The following is a 22,042-nucleotide window of genomic DNA, read 5'->3' as shown; positions in this document are numbered from 1 at the left end:
GAATCTATCACTAACTTGTCTCTTTCAGATGCTGCGTTTACAGGAACTAAAACCTTTCTGTGTCTACGAAGAGTACATGGACCCAAAAATGAAAAGATTGTTATACATAAGATTTAGACTAGGCGCACTGTAATGTTCTATAACAGTTATTGGTCGAACAAGACCAGAGGCGTTATGGCTTGTAACTAAACAAGGAATAGATGAAACAGTCTTTTCCCCAGTGGGATTGCACATTTATGCAGCCAGGACGTTTACCGGACCCCGTCTCTCTCAACTATTAATAGTAATAATTTGCTACCAGCTGGGCCTTTTTCCTTTTACCTAAATCTTGTATTGTTCTCGGCTGCTGTGTAGTTCTGTGCCTTCTCGCTCCCACCCGCACTCCCGTTTTCAATGCAATAGATCTCGCGTAAATGCGAGTCCTGTTGCATTGTCAATGCTTGTTTAAAGAAGGTTCGGCGCGTTCCTTCGGGATCATTTGTAACATAGGCAATCTCCAATGACACGCCGGATACCAGATGTACTTAGATAAGGTGTTTATTAATAACTTCACAAGTAGTTGAGGAGCGCCGGCCGGCGCTGCCGTCTCTGTCTCTCTCGGCGCGCAATCTGAACCTGCACGCGCATCGCCGCCAACATGGCCGCCACACGTCACGTCTACGTGACGTGCATCAACTAGTGCGCACACTACATCATTCAGTCACTTTTGGAATTTAAAAACATTCTTGATTTCGCGATTCACTGCATCTTGTTCTTGCTTGAGATTCTGTAACCCTGCGTGAAATATGGATAAAATGCCTTTTTATGTAAAAGGGAAAAAAGGATATAGATGTGATTTGAGTCAGGCCGTTAAACAGCCTCTTGGAAGCCCTGCGGCTCCGCCGCCTTCTCTTTTTAAAATTACTCCGCAATTTAATCTCGAGTGATGCAGTGTTTTATAGAGTTCCATACCTTTTGCAGCCATATCAGATAGGGGCTAAATCGCGTCTCATCCGCCTGGGTGATATAAGGCGGCGCACAGTTTGATTCGGCGCTTTATTAAAACACACGGCAGCCGCACCGACTACAAAGGGGGGTGCAGTAAAGCCGCCATTGAGGGCGACAAAGGAGAACTCTTAATTTCCTGCGGTCTTCTCATCCCTTCTTCTCATTGAAATGTCTCACACAATGAGCGCTGCTTTGCATCCATATCCCGAGTAGAACAACAGAGCTAGCAACGTGCCCTAGTCTGTGCACAAACAGTAACCAGTCAGACGATCAAAACATCCCAAAACATGGCCGAACATTGTCCCTTTCAGAAAACCGGACGTTTCCCAAACACACAAAATGGCCGCCGCACGTAACGTAGGTACGGCGGCCCCTACAGCACACACTTTCTAAGCCTCAGCGCGAGCCTCTAAACGCGTCAGAACTCCTGCCGATCATCATTCCCTCTGATGCGCTCGAGCGCGTCTCCCGTCACGCGACGCGCCCCACATATGCTAGGAGCTCGAAGACTCACGCGCTCACCAACCGTCAACACCTGAACCAAATAAACGGTAAATTCACTCCCCTTCGGCTAAAAACACACGCTTAAACTGTCAATTAAACCACGGGATTATATTAAGTATTTAAGACTTACACCCGTTTTTCCTTCCTCTTTCAGACAACACTTCACATTTAAAATACCCATTAATAATACATTTCGCTTAAAACTTGACTCAAATCATCTTAACCAAAAACCTTATTTATCTCTGGGTATAAATACTAATCAATTTCTACTAAAACGAATTTTAATAACAGCACTTAAAAAGTGTACTTATCTTATGTTCGAGCAGCAACAAAAGAGGAAGATGGCTGCTTTGCTTGGACTATTATACATGTTCTAAGTTCTGGAATGTTTTGGTAATATTCTAAGTTCTATAGTGTTGTTGCTGCTGTGTTTGGGCAGGAATAAAAGGGATATGCATAATGTTGGCCTCCGGGCCTTTGACATAAAATATCTAGTCATGTATCACGGAATGAGCTGGTTAGCTCTTTGTGCAGACCCTACTCGCACATTCACCCGCCCGACGCCGATAAAATAAGTAAGTTTTAAATATGTAATAGTAATGATAAAGATTGGCTGGTTTGCTTAGAGTGCCATGCAGAAACCTGGATTAATACCACCAAACAGTGCTTAATTTGATTGAATGAGTACCGGTGCCCACATTTCTGCTCAGACGAAAGGGACTCTAAGAAATACTGCTGCATCTCGTATGTTGGTGCCTACGTGTCTTTCGTTGCCCCCTCCTCCCCGAAACTTATGCTATGGAAGGAGTGGAGAGGCCCCCCCACCCACTTATTTTTTTAGGACTTGTGCCCTGGAGACACAGAAATACTGTTCCATACAATATGGGTAATGAGTAAGCTCCTCCGTTTCCCAGAATCAACTTTGTGATATTTGCGTTTTGTGCATAAAAATATTTCGGTAAGCTATGTTTTAAATGCCATTTGGCACACTTAAAGCACACCAGAGACATAAATGTAAGTGCATCTTTTCATCGTTGAAATGTGATATTTGTAGCAGTGAAAGGCAAATGGTGTTTAGACGAACCCTGGGGTTAAATTATTATTTAAACTGGTGTACATGAAGCTTTGTGCTTTTCTGCGCATAATAACAAATAAGGCAAGTCTGTCAGGATAACTGTACACTTGCCAAAATCTGCTGACACATTCGAAGCCAGCAGGGCACAACCAGCCTATCATCCCTCCAAGGTCGCTTAATTGAGTACCAATAAATTGGGTAGCTTAGAAACTGCATACGTGAATTATGAAATGCTATATTATGATCAGAGGACATGTGGCCCAATGGCTAGCATTGCTGACTTTGGACCACTTCCCCAACCCTAGCAGCATTCATCTGGCAATGTGTTGGCCATAGAGAGAAACCACTTCCTTTCTGTTCAACTCGTGTATTTTCAACAATATGATCACCGAAGGCCCTGATATTATATAAAAAAAAACAGAGCTTTGGACTATACCATTCCCACTGAAAGGCAATATTTCTCTCCATGTGTTCCCATACCTGGCGTGTCACGCAGTTTAGTGCATACTTTCCCTCCATGTTGAAGAACAGTTGATGTTTTAGCACCCAGGCTAATGTGCTGCATAGCTAAATACATATAAGGTCCTAAAGACGGGACCGATTGCATTGCAAATGCTTGTTTCATTTGTCATTTTTGTGATCACGATGTATTTCACATTTGGTCATATTTGTTAAGTGCCTATGCCTCTTAAGAGATACGTGTCTTACTGAATAATAATTTTTGTTTTAATTGATGAACTAAGTAGATGGCGATCATAGTATGTAACACTATCACTTTATTATCATAATCATTTGTATTCTAAATACATTGTATTCCATTTCGCATAGCTTTTATCAGCAGCTCATTTAAATTTGACATTCATTTGACTAGCTTGTCTTTTAGATCTGGCCTTGTTATTTGTAAGCGATAACTTGGAGAAATGTTGTTGAATTGCAATATTAGCTATACATAAATTCTAAAGTGGAAAATGGATATTTAATTTATATGCATTTGCATTTGAATTGGTTTTGTGAAAGTCTTTCTTTTTCTATCTGTTGACCTATGTTTTATATTGTATGGCCTACATTTGTAAAGTTGAAACAATAAAGTTGATTGGTTGCACATGCTCAGCGTTCAACATGTTATTATGTAAACTCAGCTGTTTTAATTGTTCTAAAATCTGCTTTGTGATTCGGTCAAATAAAACTTTTTAGTGAAATAACCATTTACAAGTCTTTATAGAGATAAAGATGTTTCAAAGACACACTCTAAGCATACTCACTTGGTCCCTCTGAATTTCGTGTATTTGTGCAGTTACACTGACATTCTTCTTTTAGATCTACTATAAAACAACTTCTGCATTCTTGACATTGCACACCCTAGTTGCAAAAGAGTTCTGCATTATTATAGAAAGAAAGGGCGAGATAATTAAATGTGACTCATAGATTTATTACTAAATGGGGAATCTATTTATAAACAGGCATGTATGATGGATTACATCATGCCTTACCTCTTGTTACATCCACCTAAATATGTCATACACAGATGTAGAAACGAGATGGATAGCAACCCTGACAGCATTGCATGACAATTTACCCATACAATACATTTGTAAATTGGCACCTAATGGGTGGACCCTGCATATCTTAACCTGTTAAAACTGCCTAGATGTTGACTCTACAGCTGAAATAAAATTGGGGCAGCTGTTTTGAAGAACTTTTTCAGTGTAATAAGCTTCTTAAACGTTGCTATATTTCTTGTTATTCCACTTAGCAGTGTTTTCAAAGCTGTAAATATAGGAAAGAGCTGCTGATGCTTAAAATATCACATACATGAAATCTTACTAGGAGTGAAAATTGAGGAACATTAATTATCGGCACTGGAAAAAGACATTCTCAGGAGTGGCCAGATTCAGAGTTTGACATAGCCCTGCAATATTACTTTTATAAACTAACATGCTAGCCTGTACCAAAACACACACTTGCCTTTCATTGAAAAACAGGCTTGACGCTTTCAATCACAAACGGTGTGCATGTTTTACCCTCCATGTGTGATACCTGCAGTTGTGTATTGAGTGGGTTGACATCCTTTTATTGGGCTTAGATAGACAACGTTTTAATAGTAATGTAGCCTACGTTGATTCTACAGGAAAATGTGCATATCACGGTTATGCGCTCATCAGATGTACCTTTCAGAAGTTTAAGCATGATGAATGACTATTTATAAACTAGATGGCTTCCCGGGCGACTAAATACAAGTGATGCAAAGGGAATCAACAAAGCATATAAAATGATGAGTACTTTTTGCTTCAAATGTAAAGAGAAAGGCTGCTTGGTTTAAGAGTTCCGTTCTTAGGGGGTCATTAGGATCGCGGACGGACTTGAGTCCGTCCGCGACCCCTGAGTAGGAGGGAACGTCCGCATGGGCTGCGGCGTTCCCTCTGTGCAGATTAGGATGTGACCGCCACCCTTGCGGTCATATCCTCTATTTTTAACATTGCGGCTTGTGGAGCTTCAAGCTGCACCCGCAGCAATGTTAAAAATGCATGCATTGCATTTGCGTGCACAAATCAGCAGGCACCGCGCGGTGCCTGCCGCTTTCTGCATACAAATGCAGGGGGGTACCATAGGTACCCCCCATGTGCACCCCCCACCCCCCCTTCACCTAGGGGGCCCGCAACGGGCCCCCGCAGTGAAGTTACACATGCTTTTCCACGGCGGAAAAGCCGCCGCGGAAAAGCACGTTTCCGAGCACATCCTAATCTGGCTGACGGTGTCTGAGAGACACCGTCACCATATCAGTGCTTTTCCGCCACGTTGTAAGCCGGCCGCAGTGGAAAAGCTGCGGATGGACACCAGGACCCACCAGCCATCATAATGTGGCGGTGGGTCTTGGTGGGTCCGCAGAGGATTTTCCGCATCCTCCGGGCCAGCGGTGACTTCCGCCGGCCCGGAGGATGCGGAAAATCCTCCATCCTAATAAGCCCCTTAGTTTGGAAGCTATAGATATTGTTCTAGGTGGGTGTAAATGTGGCCCACCACTGATGAGTTTTTCACAAAACATTGGCATTAAATGTTTTGGAAATTTGCCCTTTCTACATAGTCAACCTGAATTTTTGTTTGGCCTTTTTGCTGAGCCCTATTTTTGCTGTCTATTGCACTTAGTGCACTTTAACCCTACTAACAAGTCTTAAATTGCTTGTGCTATTCCTTTCATCATGATGAAATTGACATATCTCTGATTGGCATATTTAACTTACCTATAAGTCTCTGGTGTATGGTAGCCACAGGGTAATCAAGGACTGTATCTTAAATGTCACCAGTGGGCTGTAGCACTCACTGTGTCAGCCACTGCAGTGACAATACAAACTTGATTGCAGCCCTCCCACAATTAGCCTGGCTGTGCAGGTATAAACTGCAATTTCGACCTGTCAAAATAACTCCTTTTTTACAGGCCTAAACCTCTTCTTTTAATTATTTACATTTCACCTCTAAAGAAAACCGCACTCGCCCGTTAATGCTTGGGTGCATGACATTTTTAGGTAGGACATATAACTGTTAATGTTAAACATGTCGTTTCAGGAACGTAACCCCTTAAAGCTATTTTCACTGTGGCAGGTTTAGCTGTCCCATAGGAAAGCTCTGGGGTACAATATTAATATTAATAAATGTTCTCTGTTTCTAGGAAACAGCCAGTGAAATTTCCAAGGACTTTGTTTTAATAGTTGAACAAAATCAAATTTAATGGTAAAGTTGAATTACGTCAATTACAGAAAAAGTACTTTAGAAAAGTTACCTTTTGCCTCCTAAAGCCTCGGAAGGCCTTTATGTAAGTATTTAACTGTCACCTGGCAGCTTAATGGCTCCCCTGTAGCGATGTTTGAGCTGCTCCCAGGAGCAAACAACAGACTGATCTGAATGGGCAGATGTGACCCATCTAAACCTGATCAAATATGCAGGGAAGACTGGGAGGATCTTTCTTCACATTAAAGTATCACATCCTGCCATTCAGGCTCTAATAACAGATGACCTCTTTTGACATTTTAAGTGTCACAACTTGTTTGACAGATCTGCTGGGTTTACATCTAACATTTGGGGCATACTTCGAAGGAGGGAAACAAGACGCCGAAACACTTTGTGTGCATCCACTGTCTGTTTGCTGAAAGCTCATCTTTGATTTTATCAGACTTGTGTCTGACATTGTTCGGGATTCAGGGACTGCCTAAAACTAAATGAAGGTTTTGTTAGATGCAGGATGACACTTCCCACACACACACCAGCCCTCAGTCCCCAAGTTTAGTGTGAAAATGCCAAAAGTGGGTAGGGTTAGCTCTGGGAGCCTTTACCCCACTGGTTAGGGTGTCCCCAGGGGTTCCACTAACGTGTTCCAAGCCTAAATGTTGCACCTTCAGGCACCCACTTCAGAACAGTCCTGCACCTGAGAAAGATTTGAAGAAGACTGTGCCTACTGACTGCAACCAGAGAAGAGCCCTGGAGGACTGGACCCTCTCTCTCTCCTTTGTACCCATGACAAAGAAGCGGACTCCAAGAGTCGTATAGCTGACCTTTTCTTAAAGCTACAGGGAACACAAGCTACAAAAAAACCTACTCCAGCAACTGTTCACCTGACCAGTACCAAGTCTTCGTGGACTGGACCCCCCTGCTAGGCCTCTTCCTGCCACCCAATGAGCCTGGAAATGTCTCCCATGAGGGCTTAGGTGGTTGGGGGGAGGGGGGGGGGGGCCTTTAGAGGTGTATTACTGTGATGGATTGTGAGAAAGTAAACTAGCGAATCTGATAGAGACTACTAGCCGCAGATTCCTTAACGTAGAATTATCCCCGGCGTGAGACTGGATCCAGAAAACTTTTTGCCACAGCATCCCTGTGCGCAGGGGGGCGTCACCACGTGAACCCGCCCTGACGCTGTCCGCGAACATGACGTCGGCGAGGTCACATAAGTCCCACCCCAGCGCGCTGGCGTCAGCTTCCTTCTTTTCTGTGTGGAAAGCGGATCCGGATCGAGTTCCCTTGACCTGCTTTCAGGCCTCTTTTAACGCATTTGCGTTGGGAACAGAGTGCAATGCCTTCGGGTTTAAAGATGTGTGCTACTTGTACGCGTCAGATGTCGGCGACGGACCCTACCCTATTTCTCTGTGGTGTTTGGGCGAGCACCAGGATTCTACGGACTGCGACTCTTGTCAGCATCTCAGAGTCCTGGCGGGAGCGCCCGATGAAATTGCTTTTGGCCCACTTGTCCAGATCGGTCTCGTCACCGCGTCCGTCCCCTACCTCGGAAGGGTCCAGAAGCCACTGATTTCGGCTGCGGCATAGTCGTTCACCGAGGCCCCACGGGCGTCGCTCGCCCGCCGGTAAGTCCTGCTGCTTGTCACCGAGGCCCTGTCCTCTTTCTGCAGAGGGCGTAGGTTCCTCTTGGGACATGCGCCCTTGCACGTCGCCACCCTATCCGCCATCTTCTGGTATTGAGGCGACAAGGGCCCAAATGAAGGCCTATGCTATGGCTCACCAGGCTTCTTTGGGCCCGCACCTCTTCCTGAGACGTCTGCGTATCCTTCACCATGCGCGGGGCCTTCTGGGGACTCGCCGGTGGCTTCGCCCTCCGCGCCGACGCGTTCAGCTTCAGGTTTTGGAGGTGTGGTGTCATTGAGGTGCGGCCCTACAGGGTTCCCTTCTTCGACCCACGGCATCCCTGCCTCGCCGCAAAGCCCCAAGGGGCTCCCTGTACTGTCGCAGGAGGTTGCCGGGACTCACGGCTCGTCCCCGAGTCCCCCTCGGTCCTCTGGACAGGCGGCTGCCTTACCGGAGGCCGAGCCGACGCCTTTCCGGCGCTGACCGCATTACTCCCCGGCGCTGGCGGCGCGGTGGGTGAAGGCCGGGACCCGGAGCACCTCCCCGATTCCCTTTTGGTACTGTGCGCAGGCGGCTGCCTCGTTGGAGGTCGAGCCAGCACCTTTTCGGCGCTGTTTATTGGCCTCTTCAGCTCCGATCCTGCCCCTTTCCCCTATGAGGCACGTGGTGGTGGAGGTTGACTCGGCACCCCTGGTGGACACTTCGATGCCAATCGAGGACATGCCCATGGCGGCCTCCCCGGCGCCGTCTCGGCTGCGGATCGTCAACTCTTCTCCGGATGTCCTTTCCTCGCCAGAAGATTGTCATCTCCTTGTCTCCTCCTCCCCGGAGACTGGACGCCGCATCGTTGGTTTTTCCCCGGCGGCTTACGGAGCGGGTTCTATGCCGTCTCCTCGTCCACTGCTCCCGGACCCGCTCTTCCGCACCTCGCAGTTGGTTGCCCCACAGGCTACTCCGCCTTGTCCGGAGGCCCTCACTTGTCCATGGGTCCTCCATCCTACAGGGGCTGCCCATTTATTCCTCCATCAGGGCACGGGGACAGCCAGCTTAGTTTGCAGCCTTTGCCCACGGAAGAGTTGCTCTCCCCCCCACATCTTCCTACGGAGGCGAGTGTAGCCTTTGTCCGTGCCATCTCCACGGCCACCGGCATTTTGCAAATGGGCAACCCTGTCGCTCCACTCCCAACGGATCACTTGTTGGAGATTCTCCACCAGGGGTCCGGTGGAGGGGAGCCACTTCTTCCATTTGAAGATTCCCTCCACAATTCTCTTCTGGGGGCGTCCTTCTATGGGAGATACGGTGCCTCAGCCGTTCCTCCACCGCCATCGTCCTGCCACACACAAACCACTCTGCCTTTTTTCCTACCCATCTGCCCAGGGCCCTGTCCTGCAGACTGCTTTCCCTTCCTTGCCTTCAGTGTTGCTCCTTCATTCACGGGAGGCCCGGTGATTGGACTCCTGAGGGCGTAACATTTTCGCTTCCACTAGTGCTGCTATGCGGGCGCTCAACCCACTTTGTGTGTTGGCCAGGGCTACCTCTGACTTATGGGATTCCGCGGAGTTTCTTCTGTCTCTCACCTCCCACGAAGGTGTCCGAGCTGATCTGCGCCACCATGTGCTGGATGGTCGGGAGTTAGCTTCATTTATTCTCTGTTTGGCCTTGGATGTCTCAAATTCTCTCACCTGCGCTATGACGAGTTCTGTGGCCTTCCGCCCCCAAGCTTTGATGGGATTATTTTATTTAACACCCACACGGACTCCGCTATTCAGCGACTCCTTGCGGGGCTCCGACCTCCTCCCCCTCCGTAAGTTTCGGCTTGTCGGTCCTCAGGTGTCTTTCTCTTTGGGCCTAGTGTTTTGGTTGGCCCCTCTGTGTGCTGTGGGTGGCTGGGAATGCCTTTGGCGTCCTTAAGTTGTCCCCTCTGTTCTTTTGGCTGCTGGTACAGCCCATCAGCTTTGTGGTGTGTGTTTTTTGGCTGTTAATGAAGCCGTATAGGTCCTCAGGTTAGATCAACATATATACGGGACCCCCTCTTAGAGTACTTTGGGCCAGGGAAAAGAGAGGAACACAATAAAAAAACAAAGAATGATTCCCTCGTGGCCTTAATTATTTTACCAATATCATATAATTTCTACTTTCAAGAAAGTCCTTCAAAACATGGCAGACACATTTGTTTATTTCATATTTGTACCTTTTTATTCTTTTTACTTTTTTTTTTGCAAAATTATTTGTTGTATACTTTTTTCTGAATTCATTATATTCATATCTCATAAAAATTAGTACATGTATTTAATTAACAGTAATCATGTGAACAATAAAAACACCATACAGAGAACACATCTAAATCACTCTCACCAATACATCATACATCCACTATCATACACTCAAGATCCACAGATCTTTCTGTGAACTATCAGGCTAGGTCGACGAGTTTCGGTGGATTAGGACCACCTTCCTCAGGACCTTTGACAGAACAAAGCTCGTCTCAACAGTTTGTGGACTCTGTATGGATATCCTAGCAACAGTTCGGGCAGATGGTTTCTATGTAGATTTTCAGCCATCAATTAATTGGGTAGATTGTCCCAATATAGAGTCTCCTTTGTGTTATCTTTTGTCTAACATGATTTTTAGTTGGTCTCTCCCCATGTTAGGTATATGTTTACAATGCCTCCATCTCCCGTGATATCGGGAGATGGAGGCATTGTAAACACGGAAGACTGAAACTCACTTTAATACAATACGCACAAAATCGGAAAAACATGAAAACTATGAGAAACTGAGGAAATATCGTCGCCGAATCTAAGAGTGACATTGAGACAACATTTACATATAAGAGAGTTTCCCGGGATAAGATGCATACCTAACATGGGGAGAGACCAACTAAAAATCACGTTAGACAAAAGATAACACTAAGGAGACTCTATATTGGGACAATCTACCCAATTAATTAATGGCTGAAAATCTACATAGAGACCATCTACCCGAACTGTTGCTAGGATATCCATACAGAGTCCACAAACTGTTGAGACGAGCTTTGTTCTGTCAAAGGTCCTGAGGAAGGTGGTCCTAATCCACCGAAACGCGTCGACCTAGCGTGACAGTTCACAGAAAGATTTGTGACTCCTTAGACACAGAATAAAGAGTGGATCTTGAGTGTATGATAGTGGATGTATGATGTATTGGTGAGAGTGATTTAGATGTGTTCTCTGTATGGTGTTTTTATTGTTCACATATGTACTGTTAATTAAATACATGTACTAATTTTTATGAGATATGAATATAATGAATTCAGAAAAAAGTATACAAAAAATAATTTTGCAAAAAAAGTAAAAGAAGAATAAATAAAAAGGTACAAATATGAAATAAACAAATGTGTCTGCCATGTTTTGAAGGACTTTCTTGAAAGTAGAAATTATATGATATTGGTAAAATAATTAAGGCCACAGGGGAATCATTCTTTGTTTTAGATCCTCAGGTTGGAACATCTGTGTATTCCTTTTGGCTGATTGGTAAGCCATCTGTGGTGATACCCAAAGGTCTTTTATGCTCTTGACCTCTGCTGCGGGTTTCCCTAAGAGGTGTTCCCCTGTTTGTTTTGGGACGTGTCATACCCTAGGTGGGGTACTTGTTGGCTATTGTATAGCTCTGTCCTAGGCTACACGGGTGTGAATACCATCTTGGGTTCCTCGCGTTTCCTAGGCGTCACTGTATACCCCCTGGTGCAGTCGTTTTTTTTCTGCCTTAGCGCTGCTTGCGCTGCTCCAGGTTATGTCCTGCTCAGTATCCAATGGTGTTTCTATCCTCCTTCTACAGGGCTTGCCTGTCGTACGTTCTGCCCTTTGTTCCTGCGGGATATCTGCTTCTGTGCGTTTTGCCTTCACTCTTCAGCCTCTGGATCGCCAGACCGACTTTTGTCATGCCGTCTACGGCGTCGTGTTCTGGTGTTTCCACCTTATTATCCGACGTTTTCCAGAAAGGGGGGGGGGGCTAGGATATTCTTTGTGTTCTCCTGGGTTCTGGTTGACGGCTTTAGATCTGTGCTACATATTTCTCCTCTTTTTCTTTTGGTCGGTCCTACTGCTCTTCGGGGGCCGGGTTGTGCCACTGGGACGGTCCTTCTCTGGGGCTTGTTCTGGGGTTCCCTTGCCTTTGTCTTAGTCTTGCGCACGGCTTGTTCTGGGCACACTACTTCATACTATGTACCAGCTGCCTGTTGCGCACGGATTGTCGTTATGGTCCACCTACGTGGGACTCGGCGTGTACCTGTGTGCTTCTGTCCCTTGCTCTGCTGGAGCTTTGCGTAACTGTGTCTTCCTTCTCACTTATGCACTTCTCGGCTGTGGGGCCGTTCCTGCCTTGTCCCCTGCCTCTGGACTGATGCTCGTTCAGCTATTCCCTTCGTTGTGTGTGTTTTCCTGAGGCGGGTTCTACCTCCATTTCCACCTCTTCTCCTTGGATTTTGCGGGTGGTTCTTTTCTTCCTTTGTTACTCTCTTGGTGCCCTCTGTCCCTCTGGGTTCTCTGGCGGACACCCTTTGCCCCTCGGGTAGGCTTGTGGTATCCTAGCCTTCCCTTCTCCTTGTTTTTATTTACTTCTGCTTGGTGGGGGCTGGGCCGTCCTTCCTGTCCCCATGACACATCCCCTGTTGGGGCCCTGTGTTCTTCCAAGCTGGTGAGGTTCTCTCGCTGACCCTCCTCCCCTCTGGGTATGGCTAGGGTATCTATTCTAAGTTAAGAAATATGCGGCTAGTAGTCTCTATCAGATGTACAAGTTACTTACCTTCAGTAACGATGTATCTGGTAGAGACATTTCTAGCCGCAGATTCCTTCACGACCCTCCCTTCCTCCGCGTTCTGCGAGGACCTCACAGTTTGGTCTTCTGCACTCGCCTCCCTCCTGGTGGCTTTGTCGTCTGAGAGTGTCCTCTTTCACTTCCTCACCGGCGGGATGCTTCATTCTGTTTTTGTTCCACCCCTTCCTTTCTGGTACTTGGACGGTAGGTTCACGTGTACTTCTGCATCCCTACACCCTGGTTTTTTCCATTGTTGGTCCTACTCATAATCTTCTCCCTTTTTCATTGCTTGGGGTTTCTGACTCCTCTGCAGTCCTCTGGTTTGGGGTCTCTTGGCTGTGCTTCAGCCATTTGCTCTTTACAGGAGATACAATACTCCTTGATAGTGTTATCTTGGGGTAATTTATCGTTACTCATCTGTTCTGGATTTGTTGCCCTTCACTGTTATTGATTGTGGTTGCAGACTTTCTGTCGTCCTTTGTGACATTTTTTCACTTGTTTTTTCTGCCTCCAGGGTGGATATCGCCTTAGCTTTGCAGGGTTGCTTCTTAGAAGCGCGCTTTGCTCTTTCCCTTCCATGACTATCAGTAACACAGTGCCTGGCACTGTCCCTCATGGTGCTGTTCTTTACCATTCGCTTCTTCCCTTTCGGTTTCTCTGATTTTCTCGCACAATGTTCCCATACTCTCACAGTTTTGTTTGTGATGGCTCCGCATTGTGGCGGGGAAAAGTTCTCAGACGAAAACTGATGTCAGCGCTCCGGGTGGGACTTATGTGACCTCGCTGACGTCATGTCCGCGAACAGCGTCAGGGCGGGGTCGCGTGGTGCCGCCCTCCGGCACGGAGGGATGCTGTGGCAAAAAGTTTTCCGGATCCAGTCTCACGCCTGGGGATAATTCTACGTTAAGGAATCTGAGGCTAGAATCCTCTCTACCAGATACATGGTTACCGAAGGTAAGTAACTTGTACAACTAGGACGACCCAGGTTAGTGTATCCGACCCTTGCTCCACCGTCATTAGCGTCAAATTGCACCTAGGTCCTTTTCTACTGCGGCCATAATTGGCATTTTGTACTTCTTGGCGCTATTTCTACTCAAAACACAAAAAATCCATATCGCTTTTTTGAATTTTTGGCATTGTTGGGTAATTTTGTTTATTCCATTTACTCTATTTTTCTAATTCTTTTTGGGAGAAGGTATTAGGATTTGTATTTCTTTACATTTCAACTATATTACTGTTTTAGTACGGCATACAAAGGTTAATCCTGTCTGCTCTGCGCCATAGCTTCCAGGGGTTGAGCTCATATTTATTTAGTGACTTTAGTGGTTCAGCCTGAAAAGGATTGTGATTATTACTTGAGGTGGGTACTTACGCTCCCAACTGAAAACCCATTTTCCTGCATCATGTGATTATCCAATACTTTTTATCATCTGCACAAAACTGGTAAAAACAATGGTCACTTTTGGTCTTGATCTTTATTTTTGCCCGCTAGTGAGATCATGCCTTCAGCTGTCCTACAGAAACATTACAAAAGTTTCTTCACTGGAACGGTGCAATACAATTCATGTTTGCGTCTCAGTTACAGGGAGCATTATTATTCTGTACTGGCACAATTTCCCATTTGTTAGTATAGAGCTGTTAATTGCTCTCTACTCCATATCATTTCAGTAGTTGTCCTAGAATTGTTAATCCATATTCACGGCAGCCTTCACTAGTTGTCACACAACAGCCCCCAGTAAAAGTTTGTGCTGTCCACCAAACCTGATCTTTTCTCTCGCCATTGATTGTAGGGCTGTCAGTCACGTGGCACCAGGAACAGTAGAGTGTTTGTCAGCATTTGTGGCGAAGTTGATCCATGACAGCTGGACCACTACCCATATGCTGAATAATTGCAATTTTCTTGACTTTCTTTGAATAGTTGTTCACCTCCACTTAGTACCACTTTAAGTGTGCTGCCGTAATTCGCTTCATAGAACCACTAGCCATGTCTAGCATCATCTCAGTAAAATCAATCCGGATCCATACTCTTTGACCTCAAGGCTACGGAGACTTTGTGCCCAAACATTTAAGGGAGGCTCTCGGTCCCATGTTCTTGTATGACCAAGGACAGTGCTCTCACTACAGGCCTCTGACATTTAAGCTTACGTTGCCATGACTCCAAAGGGGTCTAGTCTGTTCCTTTTCCAGATCCTCCTTTTTTTATCAGTCATATCGAAGATTGGGGGTCACACGCTGTTGTTTTCTTTCTCATGAGGCAGTGGGTGACTGGATCGCCTGCAGCAAAGCTTCGGAAGAATGGTCTGCTCCTGCACTTGTAGGAAATGGAATTTGACAGCATCCGTGCAGGTCTCCAATATCTGTTGTGGCAGCAACCAGCTGGTCTGTGCCAAGATGAAAATTACTTTATCTGCTCGGTACAAAATCTTCACTCAAAGATGGCAGATGGGCCTAGTGGAAAGGACATCAAGCCCTGTTTGTGGAACCTTGACGTGGGAGTAAAACCAGATCTACACCAAAGTCAGTCTTGCATGCCTTCAAAGCAATCCAATCACTTTACTTTGTGCTTCATACCGTGTATGTAGTATCCATGATGGTAAAAGGAGGGGAGGTTCAGACACATGTATTTTCAAAGGGTACAATATGATGCTCTAATCCATATTGTCACCTGCCTGTTAGGTTATTTGTACATTGCACTTGTGAAAGAAGATGGTCTTTAGAGTAGTTTGTATCAGCATCAGAAATCTAGTCTGAGAGGGCAGCAGCGACCTCTTGAACTGCATCGCATTGCCCATCAGTCACCCGCCCTGCAACCCTCTCAATAAACACTCACTCTAATGCTTTTATCCATAGTCCAAAATCGAGATAATTACCTTGTTGTGTAAAAAGTACAGCATTGGATTTTGCAAGGTCACTGGTATGTCTTTTGCTCTGGCTAATGTTATATTTAAATTGCAACAGTACTTTATGCTGAACATCGTTTGATGAAAATGCATCTATTAAATATTCCTGTTTTGGGACTCTAGTTCATAAACCTTTACACTGTCTCGGAAATATTTTCACGTGCAAGTGATCTGAGAACTAAAGACAAATGTGCCTGCTCCAGGTTCATTTGTTGTCTATTTATAAAAAAGCGATTCAAAACGTCACCACTCGGCAGCCAACTTTTAAAATGAATGCAGCAGCTGCATTTCTTCTCTTGTACTCTTCGTTCAGACTGCACGACTTTGAGGGTGAGGTAAGCGTAGGCCTGGTCGTGAGTACTGCATGTGGCAGCCTTCTAGCTAGCAGCACGGACGCTTGCTGTGCGGAAGAGTTTCACTGTTAAACAAATTGATGTAAATAAACTAATGACGATATAACTACTTCATAAATGGCATTTCAAGGTTTATTATGGTCATTATTTCTTTCTTGTTATTAAGTGACTCGTATTGTGCTAGTATCTTAGAGCACACCAGTGAGTGGTCATTTTACAGGTTTTATTAGTAACTTTTTGTTATTTTTTTCATAAAACTATAATGATAATGTATGAATACAGTTTAGGAAAAGATAGTTATGCTAATAAAGGAAGTACCACTATATACCTAACAATACTTCCCTCCTAAATGCCTTACAGTCATCATCTCGTAGTATGATTCACTCTTCTCCTCAATGCAGTGTACTTTATTTTGTACCGTATGTTCTAGCCGCTAGCGCAACTTTTTCTTGTTTTGCTTCCTTTTAAGTGCTCGCATCTTTTTCAGGAGTTGGAACCACAGGTTGGAGAACAGTTACTACTGCTCTGGGATCGCATTCCAGTCATAGATAAAAGTGTAACTCATTGACACTCACTCAAGGTACGTTACCTGTATTATAGCAATTAGCAATGACTGTGTGTGCACATACATTTTAGATTTTCAGAAATATTTTCTTGCCTTCTTGGGTCTTGTTTGAATCCTCCCTTGTCGTTGTATTACCAGCCTGGGGCCTTGAAGGTCAAAGATAAAGGCAAAATTAAAAGCATAAAGTACGGTTGCTATAGTATGGAAACTGGCGTCATGTAGATGATAGGTTTACCTTGCAAAACACCCAAACATTCTGCTTAGTATTTAAAATATACTGAACGCTCTTCAGTAATTGTTTGTTTCCAGTTGACCAATAAACCAGTCATGCCACAGCAAATAGGATCAGTGTGATCAAATATTAGAATAGTATATCTACTAAACAGACCTATGCGTTCCTACATTTTCCAAGTGATATGCAAATATTCAGATCAGATTTCTAGTTTTATACTTGAATTGCATGTGTATTTTTTTGTTTTCCATAGACGGAGCTCATGTAATACAAGTGATATTGCGAGGCCTCTATTATTTCCTCTCTGCTGGCAATGAAAGAACAAATACACTTTACTGGTCTTCTGAAAACAGCTTTTCGTCTGTAGTCATAAGTAGTAGAAAATCTCTGCTCATGTGCAGAAACCTTGACTGTGTTTTAAATGTATTTTTTAAACTACATTGTTAAGGAAAACAAGCAAACATTTTTTTCCTTTTGATAAATCCAATTTTCAAATCAGCACCATAATGAAAATGTTCCTGGCTATCTTAACGGAAAGTTTCAATTCTATTAAGGATATGGAGGCAATAATTGTGCTGTTCGTGCTTCACTTTTACTCAACAGAAGCCATGTTAACTACACAATAACAAAACTTCATTTCCCATGAACCACTAGGAAAAAAGGAATTTCAGACCAACCAATCCGCAGGCAGGCCACTTATCATATCCACCTGTAGTCGCTTCTGTCTCCTTTTTTCCTGTGACAAAAGCAGCGGATGCTGCGCTTTAGTCTTTTTAGATGACTTTGCTCCTGAAACAAACATTTACCCATTAACCTTCAAGAAATTTGTGAAAGAATAAAATAATGGCAAATTTCAATTAGAGACATAAAGAATGACCAACGATCATGATTATAGTGAACCACTCCCATAACATATACCAAATTAGAGTGGAATAAATAAATACCTACTCATAATGTCCAAAGCCAATTCCTCGAAAAGGTGGGACTACGATAGTCAAGTGTTGGATGAGCTAACTCTTGGGTGTGTCTCCAGAGGCTTGCGTCTCTTAGCTTGCCAGGCTTCCAGTCTGCCACCTGGATGGCTGAGCCCGGAATCTGTTCTTCTGTCACCCAGATGTGATTCTGGATATAATATTCCCAGAAAATCCAAGCTAGGTACAAGAGAGCTGTGGATCCCGTTCCTCCCAAGTGGTTAATATACCTGACTACCACTAATTGTCCATCTTCAAGAGGATGCAACACAGTGCTTTGCAAAGGAGCTCAACAGCAACTCTAGGCAATTGATATGCTCGGACTGTTCAGATGCAGACCAGCTGCTGCCGGTGGTGAAATCCTCACATTTTGCTTCCCAACCAGTATTGCTGGCATCCAATTCTATTATTAGGTCTGGTTAGGAACTGAAAATAGCTTCCCTGTTCCAGGCCTCCAAATGGGAGAGCCACCAATGGAGTTCATCTTTTGCTGCCCTTTGCGAGTATGTGATCCCTCTTCAGAGATGCAAGGCCTTCAGACACTGGAGAGCACAGTTGTGCAGAGGTCCTGGGAATATGGCTTTTATGGACAAAGACAGGAGCCCAACTATTCTTGTGAGTTGTCTGAGAGATGTAGTTGGTCTGGTCAGGGTTCTGTGAATCTCTTGATAAATGTAGAAATATTTTCCTGGAGGTAAGAATCATTGTAAACTTGATTGAGTCAACCACAAAACCCTAGAATGTGAGAGTCTGAGATGGGGTAGAGATGGACTTTTTCCTGTTGATAATCAACCCTAGTGACTAAAGGCGTTCAACCATATGGAGCAGGTGGCCCAACAGTTTTTGGGGACATTGATCCATGAGGAGGATGTTGATGGGATAGACGATCATGTGGATGCCCCTGGCCCTGAGATGCTCCTCTAACCGTTTTGCAACTTTGGTTAAAAACCATGGCAGAGAGGATAAACCAAAAGGGAGAGTTGTGAACTCAAAAGTGTGGGATTTCCATTGGAATTGGAGAAACCAACAATATAGCTGATAGATCTGGATTGTCAAGAAGGCATCCTTAAGGTCCAAAGTACTCGCCAGTTGCTGGGTCTCAGTAGATCTTGAAGGAGATGGATCCCCTCCATTTTGAAGTGGCGGTACTTCAGCCACTCACTGAATATCCGTAGGTTGATAACGTAACGTTGACCCCATTCGTGCTTCTCCACCAGAAATAGATTGCTGAGGAAGTCGTGGGGTGTACCATTGATGGAGTGGTAGCCCCCTTGGAGAGCAATTCTGCTATATCTATGTCTATGAGCACGTTCTCTGCTTTGGAGAAGACCAGGGATGATGTAGGAGCAGGTTGAAAAGGGGAACCATAGAATTCAATGTGTAAACCTTGAATGGTGTGAAGGACCCAAGAATCCGAAGTCACCGCCCTCCAGTTGGGATTGAAACCCGCTAGTCTTTCCCCCAGACATTCTTGGGAGAGAAGATGCATACTCGCCTCGGACTGTGGAGGGGTTGTTGTTCCCTCATACACCTCCTGTATTGCCGTGGTGGTGAGGGAAATTTATGGTGGGATAGAAACCCCGAAACCTAGATTTGTCCTGCCATTAGCCCCATTTGGAGCCCTGACCTCTAGAGGCATCGAACGAGCGCGCCTGAAAGAATACCCCTTGCCACGGCTAGCCACGGTAAAAACATGTGGGTAATAACTCTTTTCATAGAGGACTGGGCTTTGTCCAGTGAATATAAGGTGGACATGAACTTACTGAGTTTATATGAAGGGGCTCCAAGGAGCCCCCTTCTCTACCTGGCCCACCTCTGAGGTCACCAAATCCCCTTGCTTGGTTCTATCTTAATGAGGAGAGACCTGCTCTACTCAGTAGAGATGGCGCACTTGGCATTTCCAAGGAAAATTATTGCCCTCTGGGTCCAACCTGAAAGGACCTTTGGGAACATCAAGGTCCCCAATGCCTTGGCGTCCTCGGCTATGTCAAGCAGTCTGGTGATATTCAAAAGCTTATCTTGACATGACCTCCATATGCAGTCAGTCCCTTTTTTTGGGGTCCCTCACATATTTGGCTTTACCTTCCAGCGACGATTGGGGGAACTCCACCCACAGATGGCTGTGGATTTCCTTGTCCAGTGATTTCCTAAGTCTGCCTGCCACATACGTGGCAACCTTTCCCACTGGGGCCCACTCCGAGGAGTGAGGTTGTAATAGATCATCCTGGTCTAGCATGTCCGAGTACTTGTCACAGAATTCCAACTGTGGAAGGAGGTGGGGTCCACCCGCCCCAGACGTACCTGCAGACAGGCACCAAGGCCTTACTGTCTCCATATCCCCATCGGATTTCAGAGAGGAGTCATCCACGTCTGGTGAAGTGGGGGAGGGTTTCACTCTCTCTGGGTTCAGTTATGTTAAGGCTCCCAATAGTGTTGGAGGGAGGGGAGGGGATGGAGCCTGATTCATAAAGGCTTTTTTAAGCCTTGCAAAGGCATCAAAGTCAACTCCTGGGATCATGTCCGCGTTTGCACTGGGTGGCATGAGTCGTCGGGTTAGGCTGCCTGGAGGTCTTGGAACCAATGGTCTAAATGGGTCTTCCCTTGGCAGGAGGGGTTTTAGGCATTGTTTTGCCATCTCTAGGAGCTTCTGCTCCAAGGATGCTACTGTGTCTGATACTGCTCTGTGGATGAAGGCATCCAAGGCCTCGCAAAACTCATCTGTGATAGGGAAATAGGAGATAGACTCCTCTGCCAGATGTCTTCAGACTCCTGCGCAGTGAGTGGTCAATTTACTTTTGGGAGACCCAGCCAATATGGCAAACCAAAATAGGTTCAGGTTAAATGACTCTCTTGCCTTCATAGCCGAGTGATCTCAAGTGGTTCACCACACGCCCTCATTTTTCTTTACTCCGAACTTTCACCACAAATTACACGCTTGGGCTGTGTCTCTATTTGAATCGCCTATCTAGAGCGCACTGTACAGACCCCAGATATGGGGCTTAATGTTCCAGGCGGTCAGGTAATCAATCCTGTACTCCGTGGTCGGCTGCATTGAAGCGGGCTTAAAAGAAAGGCCCTGCGACGCACTTCTACTTGGCAAGGCGAAGACCCGTGTATGCATCTAGAAATGCGGGCTAATGGAGGCGCATGCCCTGGCAGCTGAAAACGTGTGAATGTGCGCAGTGCCTGCGAAGCAGCAGAGAAGTTTCCGCAGCCGCCACTGAAAGGGAAAATATGAGCATAATGTAAGTAAAAACTCCTTAATCCCAACAGGTACCAATGCCAAGGAAAAGTATAAGCAAGCAAGCATTTAACTGTTGGCTGCTGGAGTAGTGAAGAAACTGGAGGCAAGAGAGAATACAGGGGTAAGTGATGAATGTCCTGCCTGCGGATTTTTCCCAGTGGTTCATGGGAAATTAGGTTTTGGTATTTTATTGTTAACGTGGCTGTTGTTGAATAAAAGTAAAGAAAGATCAGCATAATCCATGCCTCCGGTCCTGACATATAATTTACATTTGTCTGAGAAAAGTTTTTCCAAGTATTTTCTTTTAAATGCAGGAAATTTAACCATCCTTCTTTAAAGATTTCAGAAACTACACTGCCTGTTATGATCTATAGCACGGGTACTCATAGTACGGGCCGCCTGCGGCCCGACAAGCCTTCCTTGGCGGCCCGCGGACCTTGCAGACATCGTACCTGAGTTTTTCCCCAAAAAATTAAAGTGTTCCCAAACACTGCTGGTTGCACCAGCGCGACTTTGAGAGAGACTGCTCTGTGGGGGCCGGGCGATTCCAGTGATAGTCAGAGTGGATCTGCAGGGGCCTAAGAAGAGGTGTAATACAACAAAGCCTCTTTAACATGCAAATGGTCTTTTAAAGACCTGTGAAGTACTCAGCGGCTGTGTGTGTGTCAGGGAAGCTGTCTCAGCCAGGGCTGACACACACTCGGGGTAAGATAACAGAGGGAGGGAGACAGAGGGAGAGGGAGAGAGCAAAAGAGAGAGGGAGACGGAGGAAGAGGGAGAAAGAGGGAGGTAGACAGGGAGAGGGAGACAGAGGGAGTTAGACAGAGGGAGAGGGAGACAGAGAAAGGGAGACAGAGGGTGACAGAAGGAGGGAGACAGACAGAGAGAGACAGAGGGAGAAAGAGGGAGGGAGATGGTGACAGAGGGATGGAAAGGGAGGGAGAGAGAGGGAGAGGCATACAGGGAGGGAGGCAGAGACAGAGGGAGAGGGAGATAGAGAGAGGGAAACAGAGGAAGAGGGAGACAGCGGAAGAGGGAGACCGAGGAAGGGAGACAGAGGGTGACAGACAGCGG

At 45.6% G+C, this 22,042-nt stretch overlaps 1 protein-coding gene across 8 annotated transcripts in view; it reads left to right on the top strand.

Annotated features, from left to right (window-relative positions):
• YTHDC2 (YTH N6-methyladenosine RNA binding protein C2) overlaps positions 1-22,042 on the top strand; it is a 1,208,271-nt gene that overhangs the window by 1,131,762 nt on the left and 54,467 nt on the right. For 4 of the 8 annotated variants that reach the window (XM_086961045.1, XM_086961046.1, XM_086961047.1 and 1 more), the window contains one exon: positions 16,444-16,536. In XM_086961045.1, coding sequence (XP_086817171.1) covers positions 16,444-16,524 — 81 coding nt within the window. In that variant the 3' untranslated portion in view covers positions 16,525-16,536. Of the gene's footprint in view, positions 1-16,425; positions 16,537-22,042 lie in introns of all 8 variants that reach the window. The other 4 variants (XM_086961042.1, XM_086961043.1, XM_086961044.1 and 1 more) reach the window with 1 other exon arrangement.

The sequence above is a fragment of the Lissotriton vulgaris genome, chromosome 3_1, assembly GCF_964263255.1.
Source record: "Lissotriton vulgaris chromosome 3_1, aLisVul1.2, whole genome shotgun sequence".
NCBI classification, from domain to species: Eukaryota; Metazoa; Chordata; class Amphibia; order Caudata; family Salamandridae; genus Lissotriton; species Lissotriton vulgaris.
Note: the sequence above shows the minus strand (reverse complement) of the source record. Positions and strands in the feature narration are given on the sequence as shown.